This window comes from Anser cygnoides, chromosome 3, assembly GCF_040182565.1.
Source record: "Anser cygnoides isolate HZ-2024a breed goose chromosome 3, Taihu_goose_T2T_genome, whole genome shotgun sequence".
NCBI lineage: Eukaryota > Metazoa > Chordata > Aves > Anseriformes > Anatidae > Anser > Anser cygnoides.
The window spans coordinates 109555307-109569709 of record NC_089875.1 but is presented as its reverse complement, the minus strand read 5'-3'; the positions used below and the strand labels follow the sequence as shown (position 1 = coordinate 109569709).

The 14403-nt window shown below is 35.8% G+C and overlaps 1 protein-coding gene across 4 annotated transcripts in view; it reads left to right on the top strand.

The window, feature by feature from the left end:
- The window catches only part of NBAS (NBAS subunit of NRZ tethering complex), a 188347-nt gene that overhangs the window by 66808 nt on the left and 107136 nt on the right, over positions 1–14403 (top strand). For all 4 annotated transcript variants that reach the window (XM_066994950.1, XM_048071263.2, XM_013172651.3 and 1 more), the window contains exons 33-35: positions 5204–5317; positions 6907–7064; positions 9351–9449. In XM_066994950.1, the coding sequence (XP_066851051.1) occupies positions 5204–5317; positions 6907–7064; positions 9351–9449 (371 nt within the window). The remainder of the gene's footprint in view (positions 1–5203; positions 5318–6906; positions 7065–9350; positions 9450–14403) is intronic.

The window sequence follows — 14403 nt, the reverse complement described above, 5'->3', positions numbered from 1 at the left end:
TTAGAATTGCTGGGAAAGGGCAACATGATTTTTAACAGGTTCTGATGAAAGGGAATGGTTTAATGGAGAGATACAAGGATAAGTCTGGATACTGGAAAAAGAATCTAGAGATTGAACTTTATGGACCTGCTTACTGAAGAATTACATAAAGCGCTGCTGGAAGAAAGAATTGTAAAAATAGTGAAAACCAATTAGGGACAAAAAAAATTGCCCTGATTTATGAGCCAACTTTGCTGTGAAAAATGTAATTTTATCTTGTGGAACATACCTGTATCAGTTATGCTTTCTCAAATCTGTCATCCCTTCCATTCCCAACCCACCATTGTAGAGTACTTTCTCTTGCTTTGTCAGATTTTTTCCCCTTTGCCCCCATCCTATCTGATTATGTATTTGGAAAGACCTGCTTGATACAGCCATTCATAGCTATATAAATTATAAACGTGTGTACATAGAGAGTATATAGTGTATGGTATATTGCACTACATATATCACATAGCCTAAAAAATACAAGTTTCTAATTTCAACTCAAAGCTCAATATTCAACTCAATATTTTAATTTCAACTCAAAAAGAATGCATCTGCTATGCAGACAAGAGAGTGCATGTAGTCATCTGAAGGAGCTTCAGGAGCTATGTACGGTTTATTTTAGAGAATAGCATTGAAAGCAAGTAATGCATTGAGAAGTACAAAAATAAATTCTAAAATATTGCTTAGGTAGTGATATATCAACAAGTTTCTTAATTGCTTTAAGGTATTTGATCAATGAGAGTAAACTATTTAAGCCTCACATCACTATCTCCTCTAAATTAGGCACACAAGTGTTATCTTAATTTTGCAGGTGGGCAAAGTGAGAGAATGAGAATGTGCTCAGCATGACAACCAGCAAACCTGCACCTGGTTAGGGAACTGGAGGTGCCCTAAGTCTCATGCTCCTTTCCTAATCCACACACTTAAGAAAGAGCATGAGAGAATTCATGTTATGTAATTACTTGCTTACAAAATAGAGGAGTGAAAAAAGGGGTAAAAAAACATAGCTTATGCATCAGAAATTAGCATCTTCTCTACTGTTACTGCATATCAAGAAGAGCTAGGGAGCATTGCTATTTATTGTGACTATTTTTGATTCAAGATCCCTGGAAATATCTTCTATTCATCGTGCTCTTTTCTCACAATTTCCTTGTGGTAATGTAGTTCCTTTTAATATCTGTAATATCTAGTAATTTTAAGCTTTGCTCAGATCCCTAAGTCGGCTAACACTGTATTTTTGAAATCTATCTTCTTAACACTGACCTTCTTGCCTGATGTATGTAGAAGTAACCATACAGATGATCTGTGGTCTTGTAAATGTATCTCACGTGGAGTTTCTGGAGTATATGTATACCATTTTGATTTCATTTTACTTTTAAGTTTTCTGATGTGGTTAATGTTTTTTGTTTTATCCATTCACAAATACAACATGCATCTTACGCAAAATGTCTCAATTGGCTTTTTTAATTAGACCCAAATTAGATTTAAATGTTAAAAAAAAAAATATTTGAACATGCTTTATTCCCTGCCCCCCCCAATGATTTTCTGTCATTTCTGAGCTTCCATATTTTTCCTCTCATTTGTAATGCTATTTCTACTTTTATCAACTTCTGTCTGAAATTTAAATGCTGTAACAAAAGGATGTAGAAAAAACTTTGTACCTAGAAGAGACCTAAATCTTACTGAGCAAAGTAACCTTTAGAATATAAGTGCGTATTTCTTATGACATAAGGAAGCATTAGTCCTAAGCAGCAGAACACGCACACGCAGTTTTGCAAATAATAAAGGGGAAATAAAAACTAACATGTCCTTTCTAGTTTCTGAACTTGATTAGTTTGAGTCTGGATGTCAGACATGAACGTTAAGGCTTAATGCAGAATTACTCTGTATTAAAATAATGTTATCACTTTAATGGTCTCCCTTATGGAAGGGACCTTTTTTACATCTTGGATGTCTATCAGAGTGGCAAGGGCAACAATTTAGATTCAAAACCTTTCACTTTTATAAGGCTTTATTATTAAAAATCTCTTCAAATGAGGAGTCGTGAAGCTGAAGCAGTGAATTTTTTCATGTCTGAATAGATGACTGAGAACATGCTGCTAATCTGCAGTGGGTCGTATTTTAAGTGACTGCACTGTTGAGGCAGTGAAAGCCACATGAAAAAGGATTCGAGCTGTGCGTTGTGGGGTATTCACTGGTCGTGGCGGAGCTGACAGTTAATCCCCAGCACAACAGTGTGCATCAAGATAATGGAACTTTAAATGAGAGAAAAATGGAGATGAGATGAAAAAGTATAGCCATGGACTAGCAGGAAAACAATCCTTATGTTTTATGCTTTTGCTTTTGCAAAAGCACGCAGAGATGTATCTGCTGTATCAAAATTAATTAGCTAAAATGGTGGGGGGGGACTTGGCAATGTATGGCTGCTCAAGCACATCTAGGAAGAAAGCAGTTCCTTGCTCCAAGTGTTCCTTCACTCTTTCCTACAATCCCACTGATTTTTAAGTAATAATAAATAGCAGTAATTATTTGGTTTAGCAGAAATCTGACTAACAATAGTTTCATTATTTCTATTGCCTTTTGCTTTTGTCTGCTACTTAGACAAATCTCTCCATAAGTAGTAATGCTGTCAGGGTGAAGTGGTGGGCATCAGAAGGTGAGTGGCAATTACAAATCTTTTGCTTACAAAATGACAGTTCACGTCTAGCTTTTGTAGACAGAAACACCTCTTTGTCATCTGTAATTGCTTTTGCCTGGATAAGAAGTTCCCAGGTTCCAGAGGGCAAAATTTGCAGCACAAGAGTCTTGGATGTGATTAATTTGCAACACCATGTGTTGGCAGTATATAGGGCGAGAGGCCAAGAGATGGGAATGATGGGAAGCCAAAGTGCTCTCCCAGCTGAGTTAGTTGTGATGTGCTGGGATTAAGGGAATCTTAATTGAGCTAAATAATTAGAGTTACTTCACTTCCTTGAATGTCATTCTAGCACAACTGCTACGTCTTATCTTTCGAGAAGGCTTTAAAAACAAATTTGGGTTGCCGATGTTGATGATTCTGCAAAATAAAAATAACAAATATGTAATTTAAGAACGTGTACTCTTTAAGTAGTTTTTGAAACTGGCTCTGTTTAACCTTCTGAAATATTTGCATTTCATAAGTTGTAGTAATACAGTTTCATAAACCAGTGCCCTTTTCAAATGACTGTCAGCAGTGACTCCATAAAATCACTTCTAGTAATAGGAGAGAAACATGACCAAGAAGTTTGCATTGAAAAATCCACTCACTTTTATTAGTTTCTTGCCACCCTTCCTTCCTAAATTAAAATCAATAGTGTGGAATTATTTTTCCTGTGTATGTTCATTCTGTATGAAGTTCAACAAGGCCAAGTGCCGGGTCCTGCACCTGGGGCGCAACAACCCCAAGCAGAGCTACAGGCTGGGAGATGAGTGGCTGGAAAGCTGCCTGGCCGAGAGGGACCTGGGAGTATTGGTTGATAGTCGGCTGAATATGAGCCAGCAGTGTGCCCAGGTGGCCAAGAAGGCCAACAGCATCCTGGCCTGTATAAGAAGCAGTGTGGCCAGCAGGGCTAGGGAAGTGATTGTCCCCCTGTACTCAGCTCTGGTGAGGCCGCACCTCGAGTACTGTGTTCAGTTTTGGGCCCCTCGCTACAGAAAGGACATGGAGGTGCTCGAGCGAGTCCAGAGAAGGGCGACCAAGCTGGTGAGGGGTCTGGAGAACAAGTCTTACGAGGAGCAGCTGAGGGAGCTGGGCTTGTTCAGCCTGGAGAAGAGGAGGCTCAGGGGCGACCTTATCGCTCTCTATAGGTACCTTAAAGGAGGCTGTAAAGAGGTGGGGGTTGGTCTATTCTCCCACGTTCCTGGTGACAGGACGAGGGGGAATGGGCGAAAGTTGCGACGGGGGAGTTTTAGGTTGGATGTTAGGAAGTACTTCTTTACCGAAAGGGTTATTAAGCATTGGAACGGGCTGCCCAGGGAGGTGGTGGAGTCACCATCCCTGGAGGTCTTTAAAAGACGTTTAGATGTAGAGCTTAGCGATATGGTTTAGTGGAGTACTTAGTGTTAGGTCGGAGGTTGGACTCGATGATCTTGAGGTCTCTTCCAACCTAGAAATCTGTGATACTGTGATACTGTGATCTGTTCATATAGTACACGGATATGTGGACTCTGTTTTAGCATGAGACTGGACCAACTGGTTTCAGTAAAGTAAATAATTCCTAATTTCTCATGTTCATTCTAAATTGGAAAAAGCTTTTAAAAAATAATAAATATAGATAGCTGATAAAGGGTGACAGGAATAAATGTTATTTGTATTGATTGTAACTGACTTTGAAAAAGAGATGAGTTGTCTGATTAGATTTTCATTTGCGAATGCTGATTTCTTAAAATTAAGGTCAAGACATTTGTCCACACAGGTTGTTACTGAAACTTCAGTCAGAACACATCAGTAGTATCTGATGTGTTACTTTTGACTCATACTTTGGGGAGTAGACATTGTCCAGGGGATCTGGTGATCAAGATCCATGTATGATGTGAGAAAGTAGTTTCAGTTCTACTCTCTAAATTTAGCAGGGAAGGGATTTTAAATGCTAATGTCTTTCACATCTTAGGAATCTTTGTCCACATGAAGTGGCAGTTTAAGTTAGGGGCTTTGCTTACTGTAGCAGTATAATTATAAATATAATTTTCTTTTATATTAAATATAATAGAAATATATTTAGATTTAATAGAAATATATTTATATTAAATATAAATATAATATAAAAGAATATTAAATATAATATTCTTTTTCTATTGCAATTCACACACAAAAAAGTCAGTATTTGGTTCTATACATCCCTCGTTTTAATATCAGTTTTCATCTGTTTAGTCTGTTGGCTGTCACATAAATAAGACTGCATTTTCTTTTCTTTTAAACTCCTTTTTAACCTAGACTTAACATGTTATGTAATTTCTTTAGCCACCTATAATGCCACTTTTCTTTTCCTATTTTTAAATATTTATCTGTTGTTTCATTTTTAGGAAAAATAAAATGATAATTTTATTTCCAGAAGGTGACGTTTTCATGTTGTGGCATATAATTTTCTTAAGAAATAAAGTAAGAAGCTTATGTTGATTATTTGTTCCAACTAATAAAAATGTTCAATTTTTTGTACAGGAGATGACCAGACGGAGAGAAAAGGTCAAGTTTTAATCCTTTTAGTGGAACAAGCTCTCAGTTTCCAGGACTACAAAGCAGCTAGTATGCATTGCCAAGAGCTCATGACTGCAGGTGAAGTAAATAAATGGGGACTACATGGGGTGATGGTGGTTGGAAATCTGAGTTCTGACTCTCAGCTCATTCTGAAGTATGTCACTTCAAACTGGTCCATTTCATTCAAAAATCAACTTCATTGTGCAAATCAGCAGTATGTCAGGTGTAGAAGGCATGTGGTATGTAATACGGTAACTCCCATGTATGTCATGGACCTACAAAATCAGCCGCAGTATCTTCTGGAACAGCACTGTCTTTTAAAATTTGTTTTACTGAGATCTCTCAAGCAATATAACATAATGTGATTCAGATAATCCCTTATTTTTTGTGCCAGAAGCTCAAAAATATATCCCATCAGGGATTCCATTTTTAATTGTCTTTTCAGTGCTTTTTTTTCTTGTAAGAAAACAGAGTTACAAGTTTTATACATGAAGTTGATAAGTTTTTTTATGTAAGTCATATGGGAAAAATTATAATTTGTCTTGTTGTTTAAGTCCCTTACTTGCTATGTTCTGGTATTATGTTTTTGTGAACGGTCACATGAAACGCCATTGAAATTAAACATGTATATTGGTATGTATGCATTCAGTATCATTTATACACAGTCATGCCTTTCTGTAAACTTCTGTATGGAAATGTATTTCAATATCCTTGTGTTTCAGCTTGCAAAAGTTCATTCATATACTATAAAATCTTACTGTGCAGTTACTATCCCACTTCATTATCTCTTGAAATAATGACAAGAAATAAAAGTTTGTTAGGCAGCTGGGTAGGAATATGGCTCTTAGTGTTCCATCCAAAATAGGCTTATAGTATAATTGGCTGTAGTGGTAAGTGCTGACTTATGTTTCTTACTAAATATCACAGAAACCCGATTGCCTGTTACCTGCGGTCACTGTGGTAGACCCAGACAGTACCACTGAAAGTCGGTAGGGCAAGCATTCAAATGGCTCATTGCTGCCACAGGGGCGTGCGATTGGTTGGAGGTTGTCAGGAGTCACCAAAACTTGCCCTCCAATGAATCTTCATTAAAGTATTCAAAGTAGGCTAATGTGCAGGTCTTTTAGATAGACTTCTATCAAAGCTCTTAAAATATTTGTGCTATTTATGTAAGTCTTATATGTGAGGTTATGAATGAAATTAAATGACACTTTTATGTCAAGATGCTAAGGAGCATGGGTTTTGCTTCTCTGGCTCTTTTTTCTGCCTCAGGATTGAGATTATGTGTGGAAACAGATGAATTGAGGTTCTTTTAATGTATCAAGTAATTGTATGTATATTAAAGCCACTCCTGTAATGTATTTAATATTATGCACTGAAGTACATTCTGATTTTTTTATTGTAGTATGTAAAAATATAGCATGTAGGCTTACAGATTCCTATTATAGTGATATCTACAATATGGTGGCAATGAATCTTCTACATATTTCAGTCTAAAGTTGAGTTACATCTATTTTATGGAGCTTTTATGGCCCCTTTCTCAGGGGTTGTGTTGGCAGTAATGCCACATGCCACGCTCTTGTCTCATCCAGTAAGAATTATGTGGGTTCCTCCTGTCACTTGTGAGGCTCGCTTAACTGAGAAGTAAGTTTTGTGTTCTCTTGTAGGTTATTCTAAAAGCTGGGAAGTATGCAGTCAGCTTGGGCAATCAGAAGGCTTCCATGACTTGCGTATGCGTCAGGAACTCATGGCTTTTGCTCTGACACACTGTCCCCCAAATGCCATAGAGGCATTGCTGGGAGTTAGCAGCTCATTGCAAACCCAGGTAGGTATTTCTGAAACTTCTTTCATGCAGTTCAATGCTTACCAACACTTTAAAGGGGAATTCTTCTAATTTTTGTTTCCTTAAATTTGTCTGCCTGACACCTCCAGCCCCAGCAAGTTTATACTTTTACTACTCATTTTTCTACTTTTGCTGTTGTAATTCAGCACAAGGTCTTTTTTAACCGTTTTTATATGATGGCTGCTCAAGTAGAAGTGCAATTATATCCATCTTTAGTACTTTTAATGTCTTAATTTATTGCCTTGTTAAACGTTCTATTTGCAAATAGATTTAAATCTTTTTTCTGAAGTTTTCCAGGTTCTGTCACCTGTTTATACCGTATAATCTAACTTAATTAAATGTCCAATTAAAAGTTCATTAAACATCTATTCTTATTTTTTATGATCACTACCAAATATGTGATGAAATTCTTTTCTCACTGATTTCAATCATTTGATAATTCTAACAAATATAACACCGTTTTTGTCTGAGCCATCTTTATGAACCTTGCAATGAATGACTCTTAGCAGAATCAGCTCTTAAATGCTCATCAGATCATATTATGTCCATGAGAATGATTACTGTGACGTTTAAGTGCAAGTTATGGCAAGGTGACATAGCAAACCTATTTAAAGGTCTTATTTTGAAACTGCAGTGCAGTAATTCAGGTTATCAAAAAGTTACATTTCTGTTCAGTTTAGTTGTAGTTTGGCCTACATGCTATGTCTAAGTCCGAATTTTTCTTAAATCACTTTGAACTCTTAGACAGCTTTCTCTGTACAATATAAAAATCTTAAAGGGCTCGTGTTCTGTATCTCCAGACATGGAGGAGAGGGTAGTAATAGATACAGCACTTATGCAGTCTAATAAAGGTAACTCCAAGTGCATATCCTTTTTCTTTACAAAATTTCTGGTGTAGCAGAGCACATGAGAAATATGGGAAACATAAAGGCAGTCTTTGCAGCCTCAGTAACAGGATAATGTCAGAATTAAATGCTACAAACAGTTTGAAATGAAGTCTAGCTCCTGTGAACTATTTAATTTTATCTACTTGTTTTTTACTATTTTTTTTTTCATCATGTAAGCACTCCAGTTTGAAGCAGGTAGGTATAATTACTCGTTTCAATACAAGTGGACTCTTTCCAGAATTGATACCTGTACAATATAGAAATAAAAGCTTGTTTCCCTCTCTTATGTACCTATACGCAGAATTAGAATTTGAAGTTACATAAACTTCTGGTGCTGTATAAAGTAAAAATGTGTTAAACTTTCTCTCAGTTCATTGCCCCTGTATTGCTGTCTTGTTCCTTCTAAAAGCCTCTTTTCCTGTTAGTTGTAATGCAGTACAGCTGCTCAACCACTGATTATTACCCTCTTGCATCGTACTTTTCCAAGGGAAAAGATTTTCTCTTCTTTATTCACAAAACTTGATACTGAATTGCTTGCTGAGGTTTCTCTGTTAGTGCAATAGGATTTGTCACAAACATTCAGTGATAATTTATTTGGTACTCGCCCAAGGAAGCCAAGCCCAAGTCATGATTTCCATCAAAGAATGCATAATCAGTTTATTCTGCAATTACTTTCTCCAAAAGCAAATTACAATTTTTTCAGCACTCGTCATTAATGACCTTGTGTTCTGTCCAATGTACGTGTCTTACTGAGCAACTTGATCCAGTGGGAGGTGTCCCTGCCCATGGCAGGAAGGTTGGAATAAGATGATCTTTCAGGTCCCTTGCAATCCAAACCATTCCATGTATGTAGGTAGATAAATGCAAAAAATCTTTATCAGAAGTTCATGGTAAACAGGTGATACTAAAAGACTGTAACTGTCTTTTGTGGAACTTCATTAGTCTGTGACCTGCAGAAATTCTGTTCATGTGACACTTTTCTCTCCACTTGCCCATCACCTTAGAGGCATAGTTCCAATAATGAGTATTTTTCATGGAAATTCTTAGCTGACATTGTACAGAAACTTATAGGTAGTTTAAAACAAACAAACAAAACAACTATAACAATCAATCAAACAAAAAAATACAATTCTTACATTGTGCGGAAAAATGTTGCACAAAAAACACAGAAGGGAAGGTCATTTTGCCTAAGGACTACAAGAGTGAGAGGATGTTAAATAAATGTTTTCTTCTTCTCCCTGCCTCCTCTATCCCCTCACTTCTTGTTTTTCTGTCGTGGAAGTTTTTGCATCAGAATTTCTTGACTTTCCTATGACATTGGAATTATAATTCTTAATGATTATTTGTCTGGTAAGGGATTATATTTATTCTGTCTCTGTAGATTCTTTATCAAGCTGTGAATTACCAGTTGCTTCCTTCAGAAGCAGATGAGAATGTAAATACCTCCATACCTTCTTCGCTGATCAGTAAGGATACAGAGGTAAGCTTTAAAGAGTTTTTAAAGTAATAACAATTGTGTTTTGTATTATGTTGAAGAGCTGAATCTGAGTGTGAGCATCATCTACCTGTTTAATACAAAAAATATGCAGCATTAAAGGCTACTAATTAAAGGCTACTAATTTCCAGTCTTAGATTATTTTAGGTTTACCTTTGCTTATATATTTTTGCATAGTCTGTTCTGATTTTTGTTGCTTCTTCTCAGGCAATCTTCGCAGTAACATGGGGGGGGGGGGGGGGGGGGAAGCAAAACATTTGAAAATTATCCTGGGCTATGCATTTAATTCAAAAACATCTTGAGTTAAACTTTTTTTTACTGTGCATCATGGTGTATATGGTGTCTTCACCATTTTTTGACTTTCAGGTATTGCAGGTGAAATAATTATTATGTGCAAGATTAGAAGGTACATCAACACTTAGAGCTTTGTGGAGAATAGAGGCGCAGGGGGAAGGAAAAGGTTTACTATTCTTTTTTTACCTTTCATGTTTATAATTTTAAGAAATCTAATTTTGTACATGTACGATTGGGGCTAAATTTTTCTCTTCAAAGATGACGCTATTTACTGTTTCTGAAAGAAACGAACGTCTCTTTCAGTCTCTACAGAGTTGGAAATTCTAAGTTTAATTAAAAAGTTATTTTGAAAAAATAGGTATTTAATGTAGTTTAGACCCTTTATTTTTCCCTTTAATCTTTTCTGTTCAAGTTTTCCTGTAGATGATAAACAAATCTCAGGGTGGGAGGGGAGAAATGTTAACCTTAAAGTAGGAAGAAGAGTAGAGAAGAGTAGGAAGAAGGTAGGAAGAGTAGGAAGTAGGTTCATGTTGTATAGCTTGGCTTTTTGAGCAGATATTTAAATTGCAGCCCATTTATTGTCATTGTTCCATTAAAGGAGTTTTTACCAATGATAGCTGTAGATGGAACATGTTAGTCTTTTCATTTTGTGTATTGAACACCGTGTAGCTAAATAATAAATAAGTCCCTGCCATGTTATTGGAATGGGAACATAAGTTCTGTGTATGTATGTATTTTGTGTTTGCATATTTTTGTGTATACATACATGCATGTTTCATATAAATGTATATGTAAACGCATACATATACATATTTCCATATATATATAAAAGTAACAAAACAGGCAGGAAAGTGAAACAGCACTGAAAACAGCATTCAGAGTAAGTGAGGTAAACCTTTACCTTATGTATCTAGATATCTAGAATCATTGCCATGAAGAAGAGGTCTGTTTATTAGCATGAACACATTTTATTTTCTGGGAATTGGTAAATACATTTATCTGAGAGCAAGATTGTCAAATAAATGTTAATAAAATTGTGGAGCCTTTTGATTAGGGCATGGACGCATATTTTAACAAATTGTAACATGATAAGTCTGTCACACATCATCTTTAATATGCTCTAGTACTATCAAATGTTTGTTGTGACAGAACAATTGTATGTGCATATAAATGAGTTCAGAAATACACTTAAGGTTTTATCAGTCTTGAGTAAACTCACTAATTAGCTTCATTATCAGTTCAATTTATATATCTGAAGCAATTTTAACTATAGTGAGGAATTTGCATTTAGAAAATTATTCACTCTTATTTCATCCAATATACATTCTTCTGTTTTTTTTCCTCTTTGTTGTGGTTAGTTGTCTACAGTTGGAAGTCTGCACACAGACTGGGCAAATGTGTATGGTGCAGCATTGAGAGTTTTTGTTGTTTTTTGTAATACAGCTTTGTTTTCTAGTCAAAATGTTACACTATGAAATGAGTTCTGTGTATTTGCTAATTTTAACTTATTGTCTTCTCCCAGTTGATTTATATGGGAATTATAGCTTCTTTCATTTCTTACAGTAGTTTGCAATGACACAAGAGGAAACATAGCCAATAATATTTAGGCACTGTATAAACTTACCTTTTTTATAGACATATGAAATGTTAGAAGTGCAGTATGTTCAAAAACTCTGTCTCTGACGTAACTGAATCCCATAACTGCAATCGCTGTAGTTGCACGTCAGGTAATTCTTCCTTCTTCTTACCTTCATTGTCTCGCACACAATTTCAAACTATAACATCTTTTTGCCCTTTCTTTTTACTCCTTTCTTTACTTACGTTTTGACTTAAAACATCCTTTTCTCAAGGACTTCACAAATGTTCTTTCTTACTTACCGATAACTTTTCAAATTAGTGCTCAAAACATAATTTTCCTTTTAACTAAGGTTAATTAAGGTATATGTTTTTGGACATCCCTTTCTCTGTTACTTTGAAAATACCTACCTGTTAATCGATCAACCTTTTTTATAATAGCTTTAGAGATCTTTTTTCTGCCTCTTCTCATACTGATCGTTAGTTGCCACTGCCATTTTCCTGGGATACCAGCCCACATCACCTGCTGGTTATACTTTTCAATTATTCTTTTTTTTTTTTTTTTTTTTTGGATGTAGAGGAAGAACTCCCTATTAATGTCTAAACTCATTTATCTTTGTTGTTTTAAGGTTCTTTCTTTTTTTTCCAAACCTTTTTTTTCCTCATGAAACTTGCAGGAATCTTGATAGCAGCTGGCTACGTATCTTCACAAGTTATGTGCAAATGTGTCACGTGACATAGCTGTCATATTGATTTAAGTAAGTCTTTGTAGGAAATTCCTGACTGCTACAGTAAAGATGCATGTAATTATTCTGTAGGAACTAATGCGTTTACACTAGTATGTACTTCGTGACCAAAGCACCCAGCTTGTCACTTGTGATGGAACTCAGTGGAACCACTGGAGAAATTATCCTTTTGAAGCTACTATGACTCCAACGTAGCAGAATATTTTGCTTATTAAGTTTCCTTCATGCTTACCATTTGTTCTCTTTGTAGTGTGCTTCAAGTGCCTCAACAATTCATCTTGTGCTGCTCAAACTATCTCAGTGAGAAAAAATAAGGTCTTGACTCATTAAAAGCATTTCAAAATATTATTGCTAACATTATTAGATTAAAATATAGTTCTTAGTTGTGAGATGCTGTGTTTTATATAAGCAGTAAAAACAATAACCACTGTAAATCTTGCCTTCTAAATGAGCTCTGACTTTGTGCTTGATCTGCTTAATACTTAAAACACACGTTATGTCCATTATAAATAAAATCATTATCTTTTACATATCTGAATGTGAAAGTTTAATTACTGTATACTGTCACAGTAGCACAAGATAAATTAATAGTTTCAAATTTCCTTGGAAAGGAAGTTTTGATAGGAGAGCAGAAATGATTTGAAGATACTCTTCTCTAGAAATTATAGGAATTTTTTTCTTAAATGCTGCTTAAAAGAAAAAAAAAGTTCCTACTAACTGAGAATTAGCATCTTTTCTTTTTGGACCCATGCAATGGATCTGGAATCTTTTTAAATACTCGCGTACGTTAAATTGGTGTGTCATGCATCCTTATCATTGCTGTTATCATTGCTGATTAGCAATGATAAGGGAATGTTTTACTTCTGTAGTGTACTCAGGGAAATGTTCCACCTGGAATCTGTGGAACTTCAGGGCAAAAATAGTTGCAGTTTCAAATAGTTATGATACATAAATCTTTATATATACACACATTTATATGCATGAGATTAACTGGAGCTCTGTTTTGTGGCTTAGTAAATATACTGGTTTTAATTCTGTATCAACTAAATTAGAATGCTCATAGAAAGAGGTAGCTGTAATTCTTGAAGGTATTTTATTCATTAAGTTCATTTAGTGTCACTGAAGTCTTGTGCTGAGGAAGAGAAGATCTCAAGGTGGAACTCCATACTTGTACTGTGTAAACTGCTGCTGGCAATTTAATCAATGAGGCACAGAGAATAATGCAACTAACCAGCCATTAGGTGCTTGATTCACTTACTTAATTACAGATACCAACAATTTGAGATGTCCTAAGGCATCTTTCCTGTCCTTTAGCTACTGACCCAAAAAGTCTAGGTCCTCTTGTCAGATCTATGAGTGTTAGGCAGGTATCTTAATTACTGCCATGTATCGCAGACAGTCATCAAAGCCTGTGTTTAAGTAGCTGAATGTAATCCATTGTCTCTGCTTAAGGCTGAATTACTTTCTAGTTTGCAATGACAGTAATAGACTTAGTGAGACCGTAGACATCCAGTGACACCAGAAGGTTATAATCTTGAGCTGAATCCTTTCTGTAGTTTCTCATCTATGTTTTAATTTATCTGAACTGGACAGGAGTTTTGATGTAGACAGGTTCATGATAGAGGTGTTGTACAAAAATGGAAAAAAAACACAAAAAACACATTTCAAGACACAAAACAGGAATGTACAGTATACATGGATGCATATGTAAAAATATTTAAATTCCTGCTTTCTGATGGGAGTACTAGAAAGTGAAAGATGAAAAGGAAAGCTAAGACTTGATGTTTTGTCTAATAAGTAGAGTTTGTTCCACCTCGTTTTGTGTAAGTACAAAACCTTTAGGTAACCTTTTATGTAGTCAGCCTGTGCAGGTTTTCTTTAACAATAACAGATTTTAATGTTAACATCTGTTTCCTTTTAGCGAGGTGGGGATTGGGCTCTTCCCCCAAGCACCAAGTGATAAGACGAGGCGAAGTGGCCTCAAGTTGCACCAGGGAGGTTTAGGTTGTATATTAGGAAAAATTTCTTTACTGAAAGGGTTGTGCAGCGTTGGCATAGGCTGCCCAGGGAAGTGGCTGAGTCACCATCCCTGGAGGTCTTCAAGAAATGTGTAGATGTAGAACTTGGTAGCATGGTTTAGTGGTGGGCTTTAGTCCTAGGTTAAAGATTGGGCTAGATGATCTTAGAGGTCTTTTCCAACCTGAACAGTTCTATGATTCTGTGATTCTTCACAAGACTATTAACTCATAAGGTGTGTTAAGAGTATGGTTTCTGCATGTTTTGACCCTTGCACCTTGGCTAACTGTCATTAAAAACAAAACAGA